General features: G+C 46.1%; 1 protein-coding gene across 1 annotated transcript in view; it reads left to right on the top strand.

Annotated features, from left to right (window-relative positions):
* EFHC2 (EF-hand domain containing 2) overlaps positions 1 to 12,974 on the top strand; it is a 189,125-nt gene that overhangs the window by 99,479 nt on the left and 76,672 nt on the right. The window contains exons 9-11 of the mRNA XM_047765634.1: positions 64 to 206; positions 2,675 to 2,871; positions 5,939 to 6,069. Of these exons, the coding sequence (XP_047621590.1) occupies positions 64 to 206; positions 2,675 to 2,871; positions 5,939 to 6,069 (471 nt within the window). The remainder of the gene's footprint in view (positions 1 to 63; positions 207 to 2,674; positions 2,872 to 5,938; positions 6,070 to 12,974) is intronic.

The raw sequence follows: 12,974 nt of genomic DNA, 5'->3' as shown, positions 1-12,974 counted from the left end.
ACATGCATAATGTGTGGAAGGTTACTTACATAATGCTATAACCCTCATTTTTCTTCCATTTAGCTATGGCAACATAAGCAATGCACTCCGGTTTTTTGCAAAACTAATCACACACAAGTGTGCTGACGTGGAAAGGATGTTTGTTATTTCATATTTTCTCAGTGATGACACAATTTCAGTGTTCGAACCAATAGAGAGGAATTCAGGTAAGAGACATACCTCTCCTAGCAATTTACTCAGAATAATCACGTATCTCTTCATGTTGAAAGTTAGGCGATGTGATCTGATTTTTATAGCTTAGATGATCTAAGATAGTGGCTTCCGTTTTTTTAAAAACCACTGAAGTTCAATTTACGAAGATCTCTTAAATGGGAGCCCAGACGTATAAAATTATAAAAGAGGAAGAGTTTGGGTTGGCTCAGGACTGGAAGACTAGGACACCTCCTTTTAGGCACTCTTCCCACTTCCTCTGTGGCCTCCGAGGCACCACTGTGGAATCCAGGGACTTCAAAATCATGGTCTGGCTACCACGTTTCACTCACAGCTAGCGGGGTAAGAAGAAATCTGTATTCTTGATAGGATCACTTGGAGAATTTTTAACTCTAAGACAAGAATCCCAGAGTAGCCATTTTAATCTTCAGAACCTCTTTCCCGCTGGCTTGTCTGTCTGTCGAGGCTGTTGCAGGGTTCCAGCTCCCAGGCCCACGGAATGGAATGCATCACTGCAGTGGACCGATACGGTGGCCGTTGCTGGGGAGAGTCACTGATTTTGACCTATCAAATTATAGAACTCTAGGGCTCTCTTCTTTGTCCCAACATGTTTACAACCTGTGTTGAAGACACACATTTGGGAAGAATAATCAGTGGTGTGCTGGTTCACTAGCCCTATTTTGTACAATTTGTCAGTTTCCATGATGTTAAATACCCAAATCATGGCCAATTGCAAGCAGCCAACAGCTCAACAACTGGCTTGCAAAATCCCTGAACATTTCACAGTCAGCCCTTGTGAGCTAGTATGAGCCACTCAGCACACCAATGAATAATGAATAATTTGTATAACTAAATCAGGCTCCACAGTGATTTGAATAATGGATCAAATCCTAAAGTATGAAATCAAATAAGGATGAATATAAAGTCATACCCCGAAAGGTCAAACAATCAACTCTATACAGCTAGAATGGGGACGATCTGGCCAAACAAATGACAGCATTCATCAAACAGAAAGGAGGATGGCAGTCAGCCGCAAGCTGGTGCGTTATAATAGCAGCCCTGGATGAGCACGCACTATTATCGTTGTAAGACCTTTATGAGGTGAAGTTTGGATGAATCCAGGTCCGCCAAGAGGCAAACCCCAAGATGAGTTTAAACGTGCAAGAGATTTATTAGGGGAAATGCCGGTGAGGGAAAACATGGCAGGAGCCAGACGAGGCCAGGAAAGCCGCCAGACTGCAGGACTGCAGTGCACAAATGACTCCTGTGAAGGACAGAGGAAAGGCAAAGAGGGCAAAGTCTTCGACTCTAGTGAACCACTGCGAAAGTTTTGCTAAGGCTGACTGGGAGTCCTGCAGCCAAAGCCACCAGTCGGAGGAGCCCCCATCTTGCAGGCATAGGCCTTGGTGTCGCTGCCTTGCTCAGTCAGGTGTTGGCAGCCACTTGTGGGAAGCATGACCTGGGCACAAATCTGGTGATAGATTTCAGAACATAGCAGTTGGAGCCTTCTGGTAACTGTGTTCCCCGCAGCAGGCAATCTGCTCCCGCCACCCGCCTCCCCCAAATGTTCTTCCCATTTACTGATGAGAATTCGGAGAGGTCCAGAGAGATGAAATAACTCCTAAAGATCATCCAGCAAACAAATGACAGAGCCACGGTGGGCTCCAGCTCTGTTCGGCTCCAAAGCCTGTGTCTTTGCACCACCTCTGGTTTCTAAATGTGGTAGGAGTGTGATGAAGCTGATCCCCAAAGCTCATCTGGTCTTGGGTTGTGTGCACAGGTCGGAAGATTTCAATTCAATATTAGTTAGAAAATAATGGAGTTCCGTGTTGACCTCTGCTCACCACCTTCCAAGAGGCCCAGAAAAGAGGAGATGAAATGGTGAGAATTCTGGAAAGGAAAACTGCGGCATTGCTAAAAGAAGCAAAGATAGTTTGCCTGTAGGAAAAAAGAGTAGAGGGGGCTCCTCCCATAGTTATCTGCAAACAATTAGGTGAGTTCCTTTCCAGAAATGGGGCATCTGACACTTAATCAGTGAGTCAGAATAAGCAGGAGACATCATCTGGGACAAATAGGTGGAAATAAGCTCAGATGAGAAATGTTCTACGTGGTTGTGTTCAAACATACCCTAAGATGTTCCCGATGTCCTGGTGCCCAGGTCACTGCGCGACACAGAGTACGTCCTCGCTTAGTGTTTGTTTAAAGTGTTTGGAATGGGAAGGGAGTAGAGCGAGGCAAGAAAAGGCTGGAATGCCATACTATGACGTTTCCTCTTGACACGCTCACCTGGGAAGTCTCATTTCTTCGCCTGCTGCCTCATTCTTCCCTTAAATACTACGGGCAATGTGAGTTCCCAGCTAAGTTGTATGGCCTGTGTTTGAGCACGAAGTACCTCTAAAGGCAAGTGGAATGGTTCTTTGAAGAACAAAGGCTCCTCCTTCACTTTTCCTCTCTTCTTCCGCAGGATATACTGGTGGGATGTTCTTGAAAAGAACTCGTGTTAAGAAGCCTGGACAAGAAGTCTTTAAAAGTGAGTTCTCGGAATACGTCAAGGCCGAGGAGCTGTATGTTGGAGCCAAAGTGGACGTGAATGGCTACCTGTTTCTTTTGCTCAACGCTGATGAGTACACCTTAAACTACATGGAAAAAAATTCAGACAAGGTTTGTGTCATTCTCGGCTCGCCTCCCAGCACTCTGCAGCCTGTGTTTTTCTTACTCCAGGCCTTTTCTTCTTCATCTTGCCCCCCGTTTTGCATTGTGCATTCGCACATGTGGGCATGAATAATGGATCTGCACGACTTGGCCGCAGGTCCCGTCACAGAGGCCAGGGCCCGGTCTCCTCTGTTTACGTGCTGGGTTCTCCGCTGCCCAGCATCACGGATGCCAGGCGCAGGCAGGAGGCAGGCCCAGGGCTGAATCAAGTTTCCTGGGTTTTCTGCTGACTCTGACATTATCTTCAGAAAGAAATTCAGCGACGATCGGAAAGGAAGAAAATCTGGTGCCACACACTGTGCCGTCCCAGTTAATTGGCACAGGCCTGCAGAGAAGGCCAAGACCCGAACAAACAGAAACCCCAGGGGAATCTGAAAGTTGCTGGGGTTGCAGCTTCCCATAGCAGGAGCCACCTGAGGCCTCAATGAGCCTGCAAGGACAAATTGGCCGCAGTGAGCTCAAAGGGATTTTTCATTTGAAATAAGATGGCAGATGGGTACTATTACTGAGAGTACTGTTGTGGCCGGGCTTTTCAGTAAAAATAGCATGTTGACAAAATCTTGATTTTTAAAGGGTGGACTAGTTTGGTGGGCAAACCCGTGTGTTTCAGAACCATTGCCCAGTATTGAAGAATTATCTAGAAATAACTTATTAAAAAGGTCTGCCTGCAAATAATAATATCTGTGTGCCAATTATATATGTCCACAGTACCAATTCTCTTTCATTTATGTATAAAAGGCTCAGGGGTGAGGTTGAGGGGCACACATAGGAAGCATCAAGGGGGAGGGAGCAGGAGTAGGTGGAGAGACTGGAAGGTTGGTCTGACCCCTGAGCAAGAGGAAGAAAGGCAGGAGGATGGGGGTGGGGATAGCCTCAGACACAGCACAGCTCTGAGAAAATATCCACCAGGCTGATGGGGAGCCCGGAGCAAAGCCTGAGCATCAGAGAAGCCACACATCAGTCAGGAATGGCCCAGCTGTGGGGCTTCCTTCATGCTCAGTCCCTGGCTGGGGAGAGTCTGGGGAGAGTGTGGTCTCGGTGGGATCTTGGAAAGCTGCAGCGCTGCAGAGATCCCGAAGGAGCAGCAGCTGGGGGCTGTCAGCTAACAGTGCTCTTGTCCGTGTGGCTCTCTTGATGGCAGGCTTGGGCAGCGCCCTCCAGGGCTGCCACACCAGCTCCCCCTTTGCAGTGTCAGGAACCTGGCTCAGTTCCGCCAGCCGGTGACCCTTCAAAAGCACGGAGTTCAGGTGAGAGGCCCAACGAGAGGACAGTTAGATTTCTGGAGACCAGCAGGCTTGGCTAGGAAACCTGACTCCTTAAAAGCTGAGGGGCCTTAGGCATGTGTCTTGCCTGGATCTCACGTTTCCTCATCTTTATAATGGGAGCACGAACAGGGCCTGTGACAGAGATTTGCTGTGAAGATGAGATGCATGATGTGTTTTAAGTGCTTAGCTTTATGTGGCCTATGGCAAGCTCAGTCAGTGTACAATTTACAGTAGCTATTGTAAATTAGAGCTTTATTTTTGAACACGGGGAAAACCTGTATTTTAAATTTTTTTCTTTTTTTGTTTAAAGAACAGTTTTTTTGTTTGTTTGTTTGTTTTGCTTTTTAGGGCTGCACTTGTGGCATATGGAGGTTCCCAGGCTAGGGGTCCAGTTGGAGCTATAGCTGCCAGCCTTTGCCATAATCACAGCCAGGCAGGATCCGAGCCACATCTTCGGCCTACACCACAGATTACGGCAATGCCAGATCCATAACCTACTGAGTGAGGCCAGGGATCAAACCCGCGTCCTCATGGTTCCTACTCAGATTTGTTTCTACTGTGCCACGACGGGAACTCCACCTGTACTTTAATGTTAAAAAAATATATATATATAAATATATATAGCATGAATATATATGTAATTATATATATATAAAACCTGTACTTTAAATAAAAGATATATACAGCATGAATATATATAATAAAATACATGTATAAAAACTGTACTGTAATATAAAATATATATAGCACAAATATATATAATATATACATTATATGTCATATACACACATATAAATATGTGTATGTGTGTATAGATAGATAAATAGATGCATATATATATTAGAGAGACATAAAGGGCTTTTCTCCTTTTAGGAAGATAAAAGCAGTGTAGGACATTATCTGGTATTAGCATCCCAAATGAAAAGTGCATTCATTATTTTAAAGCTACCCTTAACAGGGATGTTCTAAAGCAGAGAAAGATTAATACCAGCCTGGGGAGTCTTTTCGAAAGAGCTAATAGATCCTATTATGGAAAGAGATTAAAGGAAATGCAAAAAAAGGGAGGGAATGGGGGGGCTGCAGAAGGTGCCGGCCCCCCTGGTGGCAGAGAGGGAGCTTTATACTAAGATACCATCAATGTTTTTATTTTTGTATTTAGTCTTCTCCTTTTTTTTAGCTCCTCACTGTAATTTGTTACAGCCTTATGCTTTACTGGATCAAATGAGACATATTCTTCCAGAGTCGAAAACCAAATCACGGTGTAGGAGACGGGAACCGAGGGCTGCCTGGGGAGTGAGCGTAAGCGGACTGCAGTGCATGTAGACCCTTGGTACCCAGGCTCGCTCTGCTCCGTGTATCGCCTGGTGGCCAGCAGTTCTAGAGCGCCCACTCTAAAGAGCTGGAAAAAAGTGGAGGTTCTCTTATTCAATTTTGGATCCCCATTGTCTCCATTAGGGTCAATGTCCAAGGGTTAAGGGGAGGAGGCTAAGGTAGGAGTAGGGGCTCTTTTCTGATTCCTGTGGCCTGCTGTCCCTTAAGCTCATTTCTCTCTGATCTGGGCCTTTGCTAATGTCACTTGTTGTTCTAGAGCCTTAGCTGAAGAGGTCCAAATCTAGTCGTGTCTTCTCTGTGTGTGCTGGTCTCTATGGAAAGATGTCCCCAGCTAAGTCCAGGTTCACAGTATGCAGTCTGTGCTGGCCATCAGAAAGATTGAGTCCCTGTCTTAAATATTTTTCTTTTCTCCCTTCCAGTTTCCTAGGAGCAACATTAAACTTGCCCTACAAAAGGTAAAAGAAGAGGAATCAAAATCCAGAGAGCTCAAGCAGGTGTTTACAGCCGCTGACTGTAAGCACACGAAGATGGTGGATTATAATACCTTCAGGTAAGCCATGCTCTGCTAGCAGGAACCTTTTTGCTTCTCAGGAGTGTCCGAAGAACAGAAAGAACGATTTCTTCCCTAGCGTTTCCTAATTAATTTCCTACACACTTTTTATGAAGTATTGGTATTTCCTTACATTCGTATTACTTTGCGATCAAGTTTTGCCCATTTCAGGTTTTATGCATTTGCAAGTAAAAGAAGTTCATGGCGGGAGAACAGAAAGACGAAAGCATAGTAAGGCACAGTGTCCTGTGAATCATGCATGGTGTTGAAGAATCAGGGCAGGGCCAGGAAGGATACATCTGAGCGAGAAAGGCCGAAAACGGTGGAGCCCAGAGCACCCCTCTGAAATCTGAGCACCATTGCCCTAAGAATGTGATCCAGCTGGAAGAGAGAGTGGAACCTTCGCCAATTATCAGGGAGAAGGTGATGTGTGTGAATCTTTGTGTATGCACGCTCACACCCGTCTCTGTATTTTTAAAGACCTAAAAGTGTAGAAATCGAGGGGAAACTGACAGTGGCTAGAAATATTATAAGAAATCATGAACAATAAAGATTTTCTCTAAGGTCGAGCTGAATTTTAGGACTGTCCAGTGACTGACCTAGGCAAATTTCCAAACAGCAGAAACACAGGGAAATTCACATTCAGGGTCTGGTACAATTGCAAGACTTCTTAGCCTGAAAAGAAAGTGAATGGAGCGTTCAGGAGAATGTAAATTAAATCATGGATGGAGAACAAAGGGGACTTTCTCTTTAGGCTGAGACTTCTGGCTCCTAAAAACAATAGTGGCTGAAAGCTATGTAGGAAACCCGGCTTGATGCAGTCAAGATGCGGCTGAGACATGAAGACGTGCGCCCAAGAGAGGGTGGCAGGAGGTCTCTCTGACTTTGTGTCTGAAGTTGCCTAGTGCATCAATACCTGCGCCCACCCTTAGGCCCAGAGGGTCCCCAGAGCTCATTTGTCGTGTTAACAAAGCTCTTCTGTGTCTCCGAAGTGTTCTTTTGAGAGCAGCAGTCAGAGGACGTATTTTTACTGTTTAGAATCCCCAAGCTTCTGGGATCAATGAGAATTTATAGTTCTTTCTTATAGCTCATCGCGGTACACATGTTCATGGCCTTTTGGAAAATAAATGGAGACTGGGTAAAGAGCAAAGACAATCGCTCAGGCCGTGGACTAATGGAGAGCAGTGGAGGAGAAAACGAATTTCCATCAGAAATGAGGAGTGGTTTCCTTTTATTATTTGGTGTTCTTTCACCAAAGCATCCATTCTCCTAGCGCTCTAGCAAAGGCTGTCGGAGACACTTTAGTGAGTTCTTGGGGCTTTGGGGGCAGCACTTAGGTCAGGCAGGAGATCTGAGGAGGAAAAGTTGCTCTGTGGACAGAGGCCTGACCCTAACTGTGGGTGGAATAAAGGACGGCCACACTGTGTGACTGCAGGGTGACCGCAAGGCCCCAGATGCTCAGAAAGAACCAACTACAGATATTTAGACCCTCTCCCAGCCAGAAATTCCTTAAGATGAAAATCAGATCAGACTCTACCTGGCTTAACCCCGCAGTGGCATGTCATCATTCTTACACTAAGATCCAAATACTTCATTGCAGTCAGCAGGGCCTTGAGTGATGCGACTCTGTTTCCAGTGTCATCACTTCTTTTTCTCCAGCCTTAATTCCCCAGGCTCAGACGTGTTTGCTGACCTATAGATCTGGAAACACAAACACCTCCGGCATATCTCCCCTTTGGCTGTCCCTTAGGCGTCCCAAAATAATTTTCTCTAACTTGATCTCATTTTCTTCTCCCATAAAGTTGTAGCCAGGGACCCTTATCTTGGTAAAGGCCACCACACCTGTCCACGGGGGCCCAGGCCCGGGTCTGCCTTGTCTTTCCCCTCCCCCTACCTCAACCTCTCCCAGCCTCTTGAAACTGCACTTCCTAAACACCTATCTCCATCTGCAGCTTCACTGTTGCAGTTCAGCGTTTCATCTGTTCACTTGGACTCTCTTGAGAGCTACGCGACTACTCTCCTTTTCCTAATTTTCATCCTCTGAAGCTCTGCCAGAGCCATCTTCCTAAAATCCGAGCATGTCGTTCCTTTGCTCTAGGGCCCATCCCGCCCTTCTAGTGTTTAGTGAGAGTTGGGTCATGATCCCAGCCTTGTCCACCTCTCTGCCCTTGTTGCCATCTGACTCGAAGAGTTTTCCTTTGTAGACGTCACCATGTATCGAGCACTTACTCTGCACCATACATCGTGCTAAGTGCTCTTCGTGTCTTATCCACTGGTAGCCCCTCTTGAGTTATTTGTTTACTTCCCTGCCTCCACAACCAGTGCCTGCCAAGTACAATAGATGTTTGTTGAATAATTTAATGAATGGTCCTATTTCTCAAGGAACACTGTCTAAAGTTTGCAGCAAACAAGTAAATAATTGATTACCTTGCCAGGGGAAAGGAAATCTGTCTCTGACTGTCGGGGCATCAGGGCGAGCTAGTCCCTGACCCTCACAAGTCAGGTGACTTGGGCAATTCACTTCACCTACCTGCACCTCACGCTTTTGTCCATACAGTGCTCTCTAAGGCCCCCTCCAGGCCCTGACGTTCCGAAACCCTTAAAATGTAGGTGGTTAATTATACCTATAAAATGTTCCCTTTTCAAATTTGTTCATTTTCATAGGCGTTCCCATCGTGGCTCAGCGGTTAATGAATCCAACTAGGAACCATGAGGTTGCGGGTTCGATCCCTGCCCTTGCTCAGTGGGTTAAGGATCCGGCGTTGCTGTGAGCTGTGGTGTAGGTCAAAGACGTGGCTCAGATCCCTTGTTGTTGTGGCTGTGGTGTAGGCCAGCGGCTACAGCTCCGACTCGACCTCTAGCCTGGGAACCTCCATATGCTGTGGGTGCGGCCCTAGAAAAGACAAAAGACAAAAAAACAAAAACAAAAACAAAAACAAATTTGTGCACTGAAATAGTAAAGCGGGGCAGGCAGAGGCAGGATAGCAGCATAGGCCTCGGGGCTTCACCTCTGCAGCCCTGGTTCTCTCCCCTGCTTCCATGCACGTCCCTCTCAGTATGTACCTGGGGGCTCAGAGCCTGGGCTTGCTGCCCTGGGCAGTGGTCCAAGCCCTGGACGTTTGCTTTTTTCTCAGAGATTTGCTCGTCTTCTTAGGGAAACCTTGCAGGCTAATAGGTTGATGATGGACTAATGGATTAACTTGTGGGCCTTCCCGAGATATTTGCCTCAAAGGTGACCTGAAGGAATGCAGAGACAGGTGAAAGCAGAAGGCAGTTTGGGGAGGGAGTGTGTCTCTTCTGCCTTGGGGGGGGGGGGGGTCACCGGTTCTGCCTCCAGGCTGGGCCTCTTTTCTCCGGGACCCTTTTTTCCTGGTCCATCAGATTGGCCTGTTGATTGTTAGTGAAGAGAGTGCCATGAGCCCTTCTCAGAGCCTCCACACCAGCGGCACAGATTTCAGCAGGGAGCCAGGCAGGGACTAGGCTTGGCAGGGCTGGTGTTTCCTGCAATTGGGAACACGGGCAGGCTGAGGCTTCCTGATGTGGGCCCTGGACTCTGAACCACCCACAACAGCAACAGCGAGGGCCCCGTGCCAGGGCAGATGTGGCCACTCCCTCCCTCTAGCCACCTCCCCGAGCCTTGATCTCCCCATCAGAGATGACCCCTGCCCCATGTAGCCTGCGTGTATTTTGATCTTCTTTGTGCCTGATGCTCACGTCTCTCCCCTACCTGGGGGGAGCCTCAGAGGACAGGACCCATGCCCAGTTCACCCTCGAGTCTTTCCCAAAGAGCTCCAGCACCCAGTGTCTCGGGCCTCAATAACATGCAGTAAACTATTATCCAGTTCTTCCTCAGCCCCCAGGATGAGTTGCAGGATCAGGGGTTTTTCCTGTGAGCAACCATGTAATGCATCCCTTCTGAGATTTAGAGCTGCAAGGAAATTTTCTTTCTCGTAAAATTAAAATTCTTTCTGAGAGAGGTGGCATACTGTAGTAAATAGACCTGATTTTAGACTGGCAGACTTGTCTCCAGATCTCAGCCCTGCCCTTTGTTGGCCTGGTGGCTTTGAGTAAGTTGCTGAACAATGTTTTCACCTACAAAATGGGGATGATAATAATACCTACTGCACAGAGCTGTTGTGATGAATAAATCTGGTCGTGTATATAAAATTCTTATTGTAGCAAACTGTAGTGCATAGTGGATACTAGAAAAGGAAAACCCTTTACCCGGTAGTTGCAATAATTTGAAATAGTCATCAAAAATAGCAGTAGGGGAGTTGCCATCGTGGCGCAGTGGTTAACGAATCCGACTAGGAACCATGAGGTTGCGGGTTCGGTCCCTGCCCTTGCTCAGTGGGTTAACGATCCGGCGTTGCCGTGAGCTGTGGTGTAGGTTGCAGACGCGGCTCGGATCCTGTGTTGCTGTGGCTCTGGCTTAGGCTGGTGGCTACAGCTCCGATTCAACCCCTAGCCTGGGAACCTCCATATGCCGCGGGAGTGGCCCAAAGAAATAGCAAAAAGACAAAAAAAAAAAAAATAGCAGTAGGAATCTGGAGTTCCCTTGTGGTGCAGTGGGTTAAGGATCCATCCTTGTCAGTGCTGTGGCTCAGGTCGCTGCTGTGGCATGGGTTCAATCCCTGGCCTGAGAACTTCCATAGGCTGTGGGTGCACCAAAAAAAAAAAAAAAATACAGTAGTAGGAAGACGCTATGTCCTGTTTTTGGTAGTTCCATAAGTTGTGCATTTACTCTTGATGTGGTCATTGAAAACATAAATAAAGTTGGAAGAAATCATTTAAAATCTTGGAGGCTGTGAAGGTGGAAAGTAGACGTCATCGCTGGTGGATGAAGGTTGGGAAACATTCATGTAGTCCACCCCATTACTGTCCTTTACTTCAAGGAAGATTGTAAATTTAATGCTTAGAACATTGTAATGATCTCATCCTGCTTTATCTCAGACAATTATCTCTCCTTTTATGTGGTTTTGCTCTATCTTTTTTTGAACAACTCTGTGTACATTGTTCCTGGTGCTTTTCTAATAAGTCTAACATCTTTTAAGGAAGCCACTAGTCTGTGACTAGAAATGAATAGAAATAAAAACAAATTCCCAAAGCATTCAAACATGTATTCCCATCATGAACCAAATAGACACTTTGATAGTGTCCATACCATATCTTTAAGATGTGAGCCTCAGCATACATTTTTGAAAACAGCATTTTGAACCTTCCTAAAAGCATTAAATATAAATAATGTGATGTCATGGAAAAAAATACTGGCCTGGGAATCAAAAAGACCGAGATCTTTGATTTGATTCTGTCATTGCCTGATGGTGTTGTTTGTATTGGTGAGGGCTTAGTTTTAAAAAGCAGAATCCTCTCTGGCTAGTTAAGGAGGAAAGGAATTTATTAAAAGGATCCTGGGTGGTTCACAGTATCTTTGGAAAAGCTGAAGAAACAAGCTTGAGGCTAAATTCTAGGAACAGTGCCCGGAACTGGGCTGCAGAACTTGTCTGATGAGAAAGTGGCCTCTGTTACAGCACCACCCACACTCATTGCTACATTTGCACCGCTGCCAATGGCTTTGCCACAGCCATCACTACCACTGCTTTGGGCAACCTCATGCCCTTTGCTACCCCTGAAAGCTGGACCACTCTGACACCAAACACCTAGCAGGTTTGCTCCTGTTAATCCCTTCCAAGTGAAAGTCTCGTGTGAGTGTTTCCAACTGTAAGGAAGTCTGGGAAATTGAGCTCTGACTTCCATGTTGGGGTGACAGAGACTCTAATGTGATAATTTCCCCAAATACACAGATGGGTGATTTAAAAGGTACCCTTGGAGTTCCCTGATAGCTCAGTGGGTTAAGGATCCAGCATTGTCACTGATGTGGCTCTGGCTGCTGCTGTGGCATGGGTTTGATCCCTGGCTCGGGAACCTCCACATGCCTCAGGCACAGCCAAAATTAAAAAAAAAAAAAAAAAAAGGTACCCTTTGCAATTGCCGTGATAGCAAATCCAAGCCAAGATGAGCCAAACAGGGGGCATAAAATGTCAGTATTAGGGACTAAACTGGTTTGTAACCAAACCAAGAAAACATTGGCCTAGTTTTAGCACTTTGCAAACATTGTTCTGATCCACCCAAGCGGCTAAACAAAACACAAAGTCATCTCCTATGCTCCACTACTTTTGCAGTCTCTGACACACCTTTGAGTTTAAATTGCCTTAAATGAAAGCATTGGATTAGCTTCAAATTTATGGATTGATAGCTGGCGATTGTGTTTTGTTTGGCTTTTACTTAATTTTTTTTTAATTAGGAGTTTAAACATTAAAAAAATCTATATTTCTGACTTCTTAAAAAATAGAAACTGGGCCTACATTTTTCCATGTCAACAGTAAGTTGGGGGTGAGAGGCAGCTGTCTTCCTCGGACAGTGCCTGTTCTCTCCATTTATAACCAGTCCAATTCCTTGTTGTCTTATACTTTCTCCCATTTATCTTCCTTGCATATCCCAGTAGGTACTTGACTAGGTAACTCTTGGATTAGATCATTATAAGGTTCCCTCCAGCCATTAAATTCCATTATTTGATTATCCTAGGTATATCGGAAATAGACATTAGGGAATCACTATGTAAATAGCCTTAAAAAATAGAACTGAGAGTTCCCGTCGTGGTGCAGTGGTTAACGAATCCGACTAGGAACCATGAGGTTGCAGGTTCGGTCCCTGCCCTTGCTCAGTGGGTTGACGATCCGGCGTTGCCGTGAGCTGTGGTGTAGGTTGCAGACGCGGCTCGGATCCCGCGTTGCTGTGGCTCTGGTGTAGGCCAGTGGCTACAGCTCCGATTCGACCCCTAGCCTGGGAACCTCCATATGTCGCGGGAGCGGCCCAAGAAATAGCTAAAAAAAAAAGACAAAAAA

This window comes from Phacochoerus africanus, chromosome X, assembly GCF_016906955.1.
Source record: "Phacochoerus africanus isolate WHEZ1 chromosome X, ROS_Pafr_v1, whole genome shotgun sequence".
Taxonomy (NCBI): Eukaryota; Metazoa; Chordata; class Mammalia; order Artiodactyla; family Suidae; genus Phacochoerus; species Phacochoerus africanus.
The sequence above is the reverse complement of the archived record's forward strand: the minus strand, read 5'-3'. Positions and strand labels throughout refer to the sequence as shown.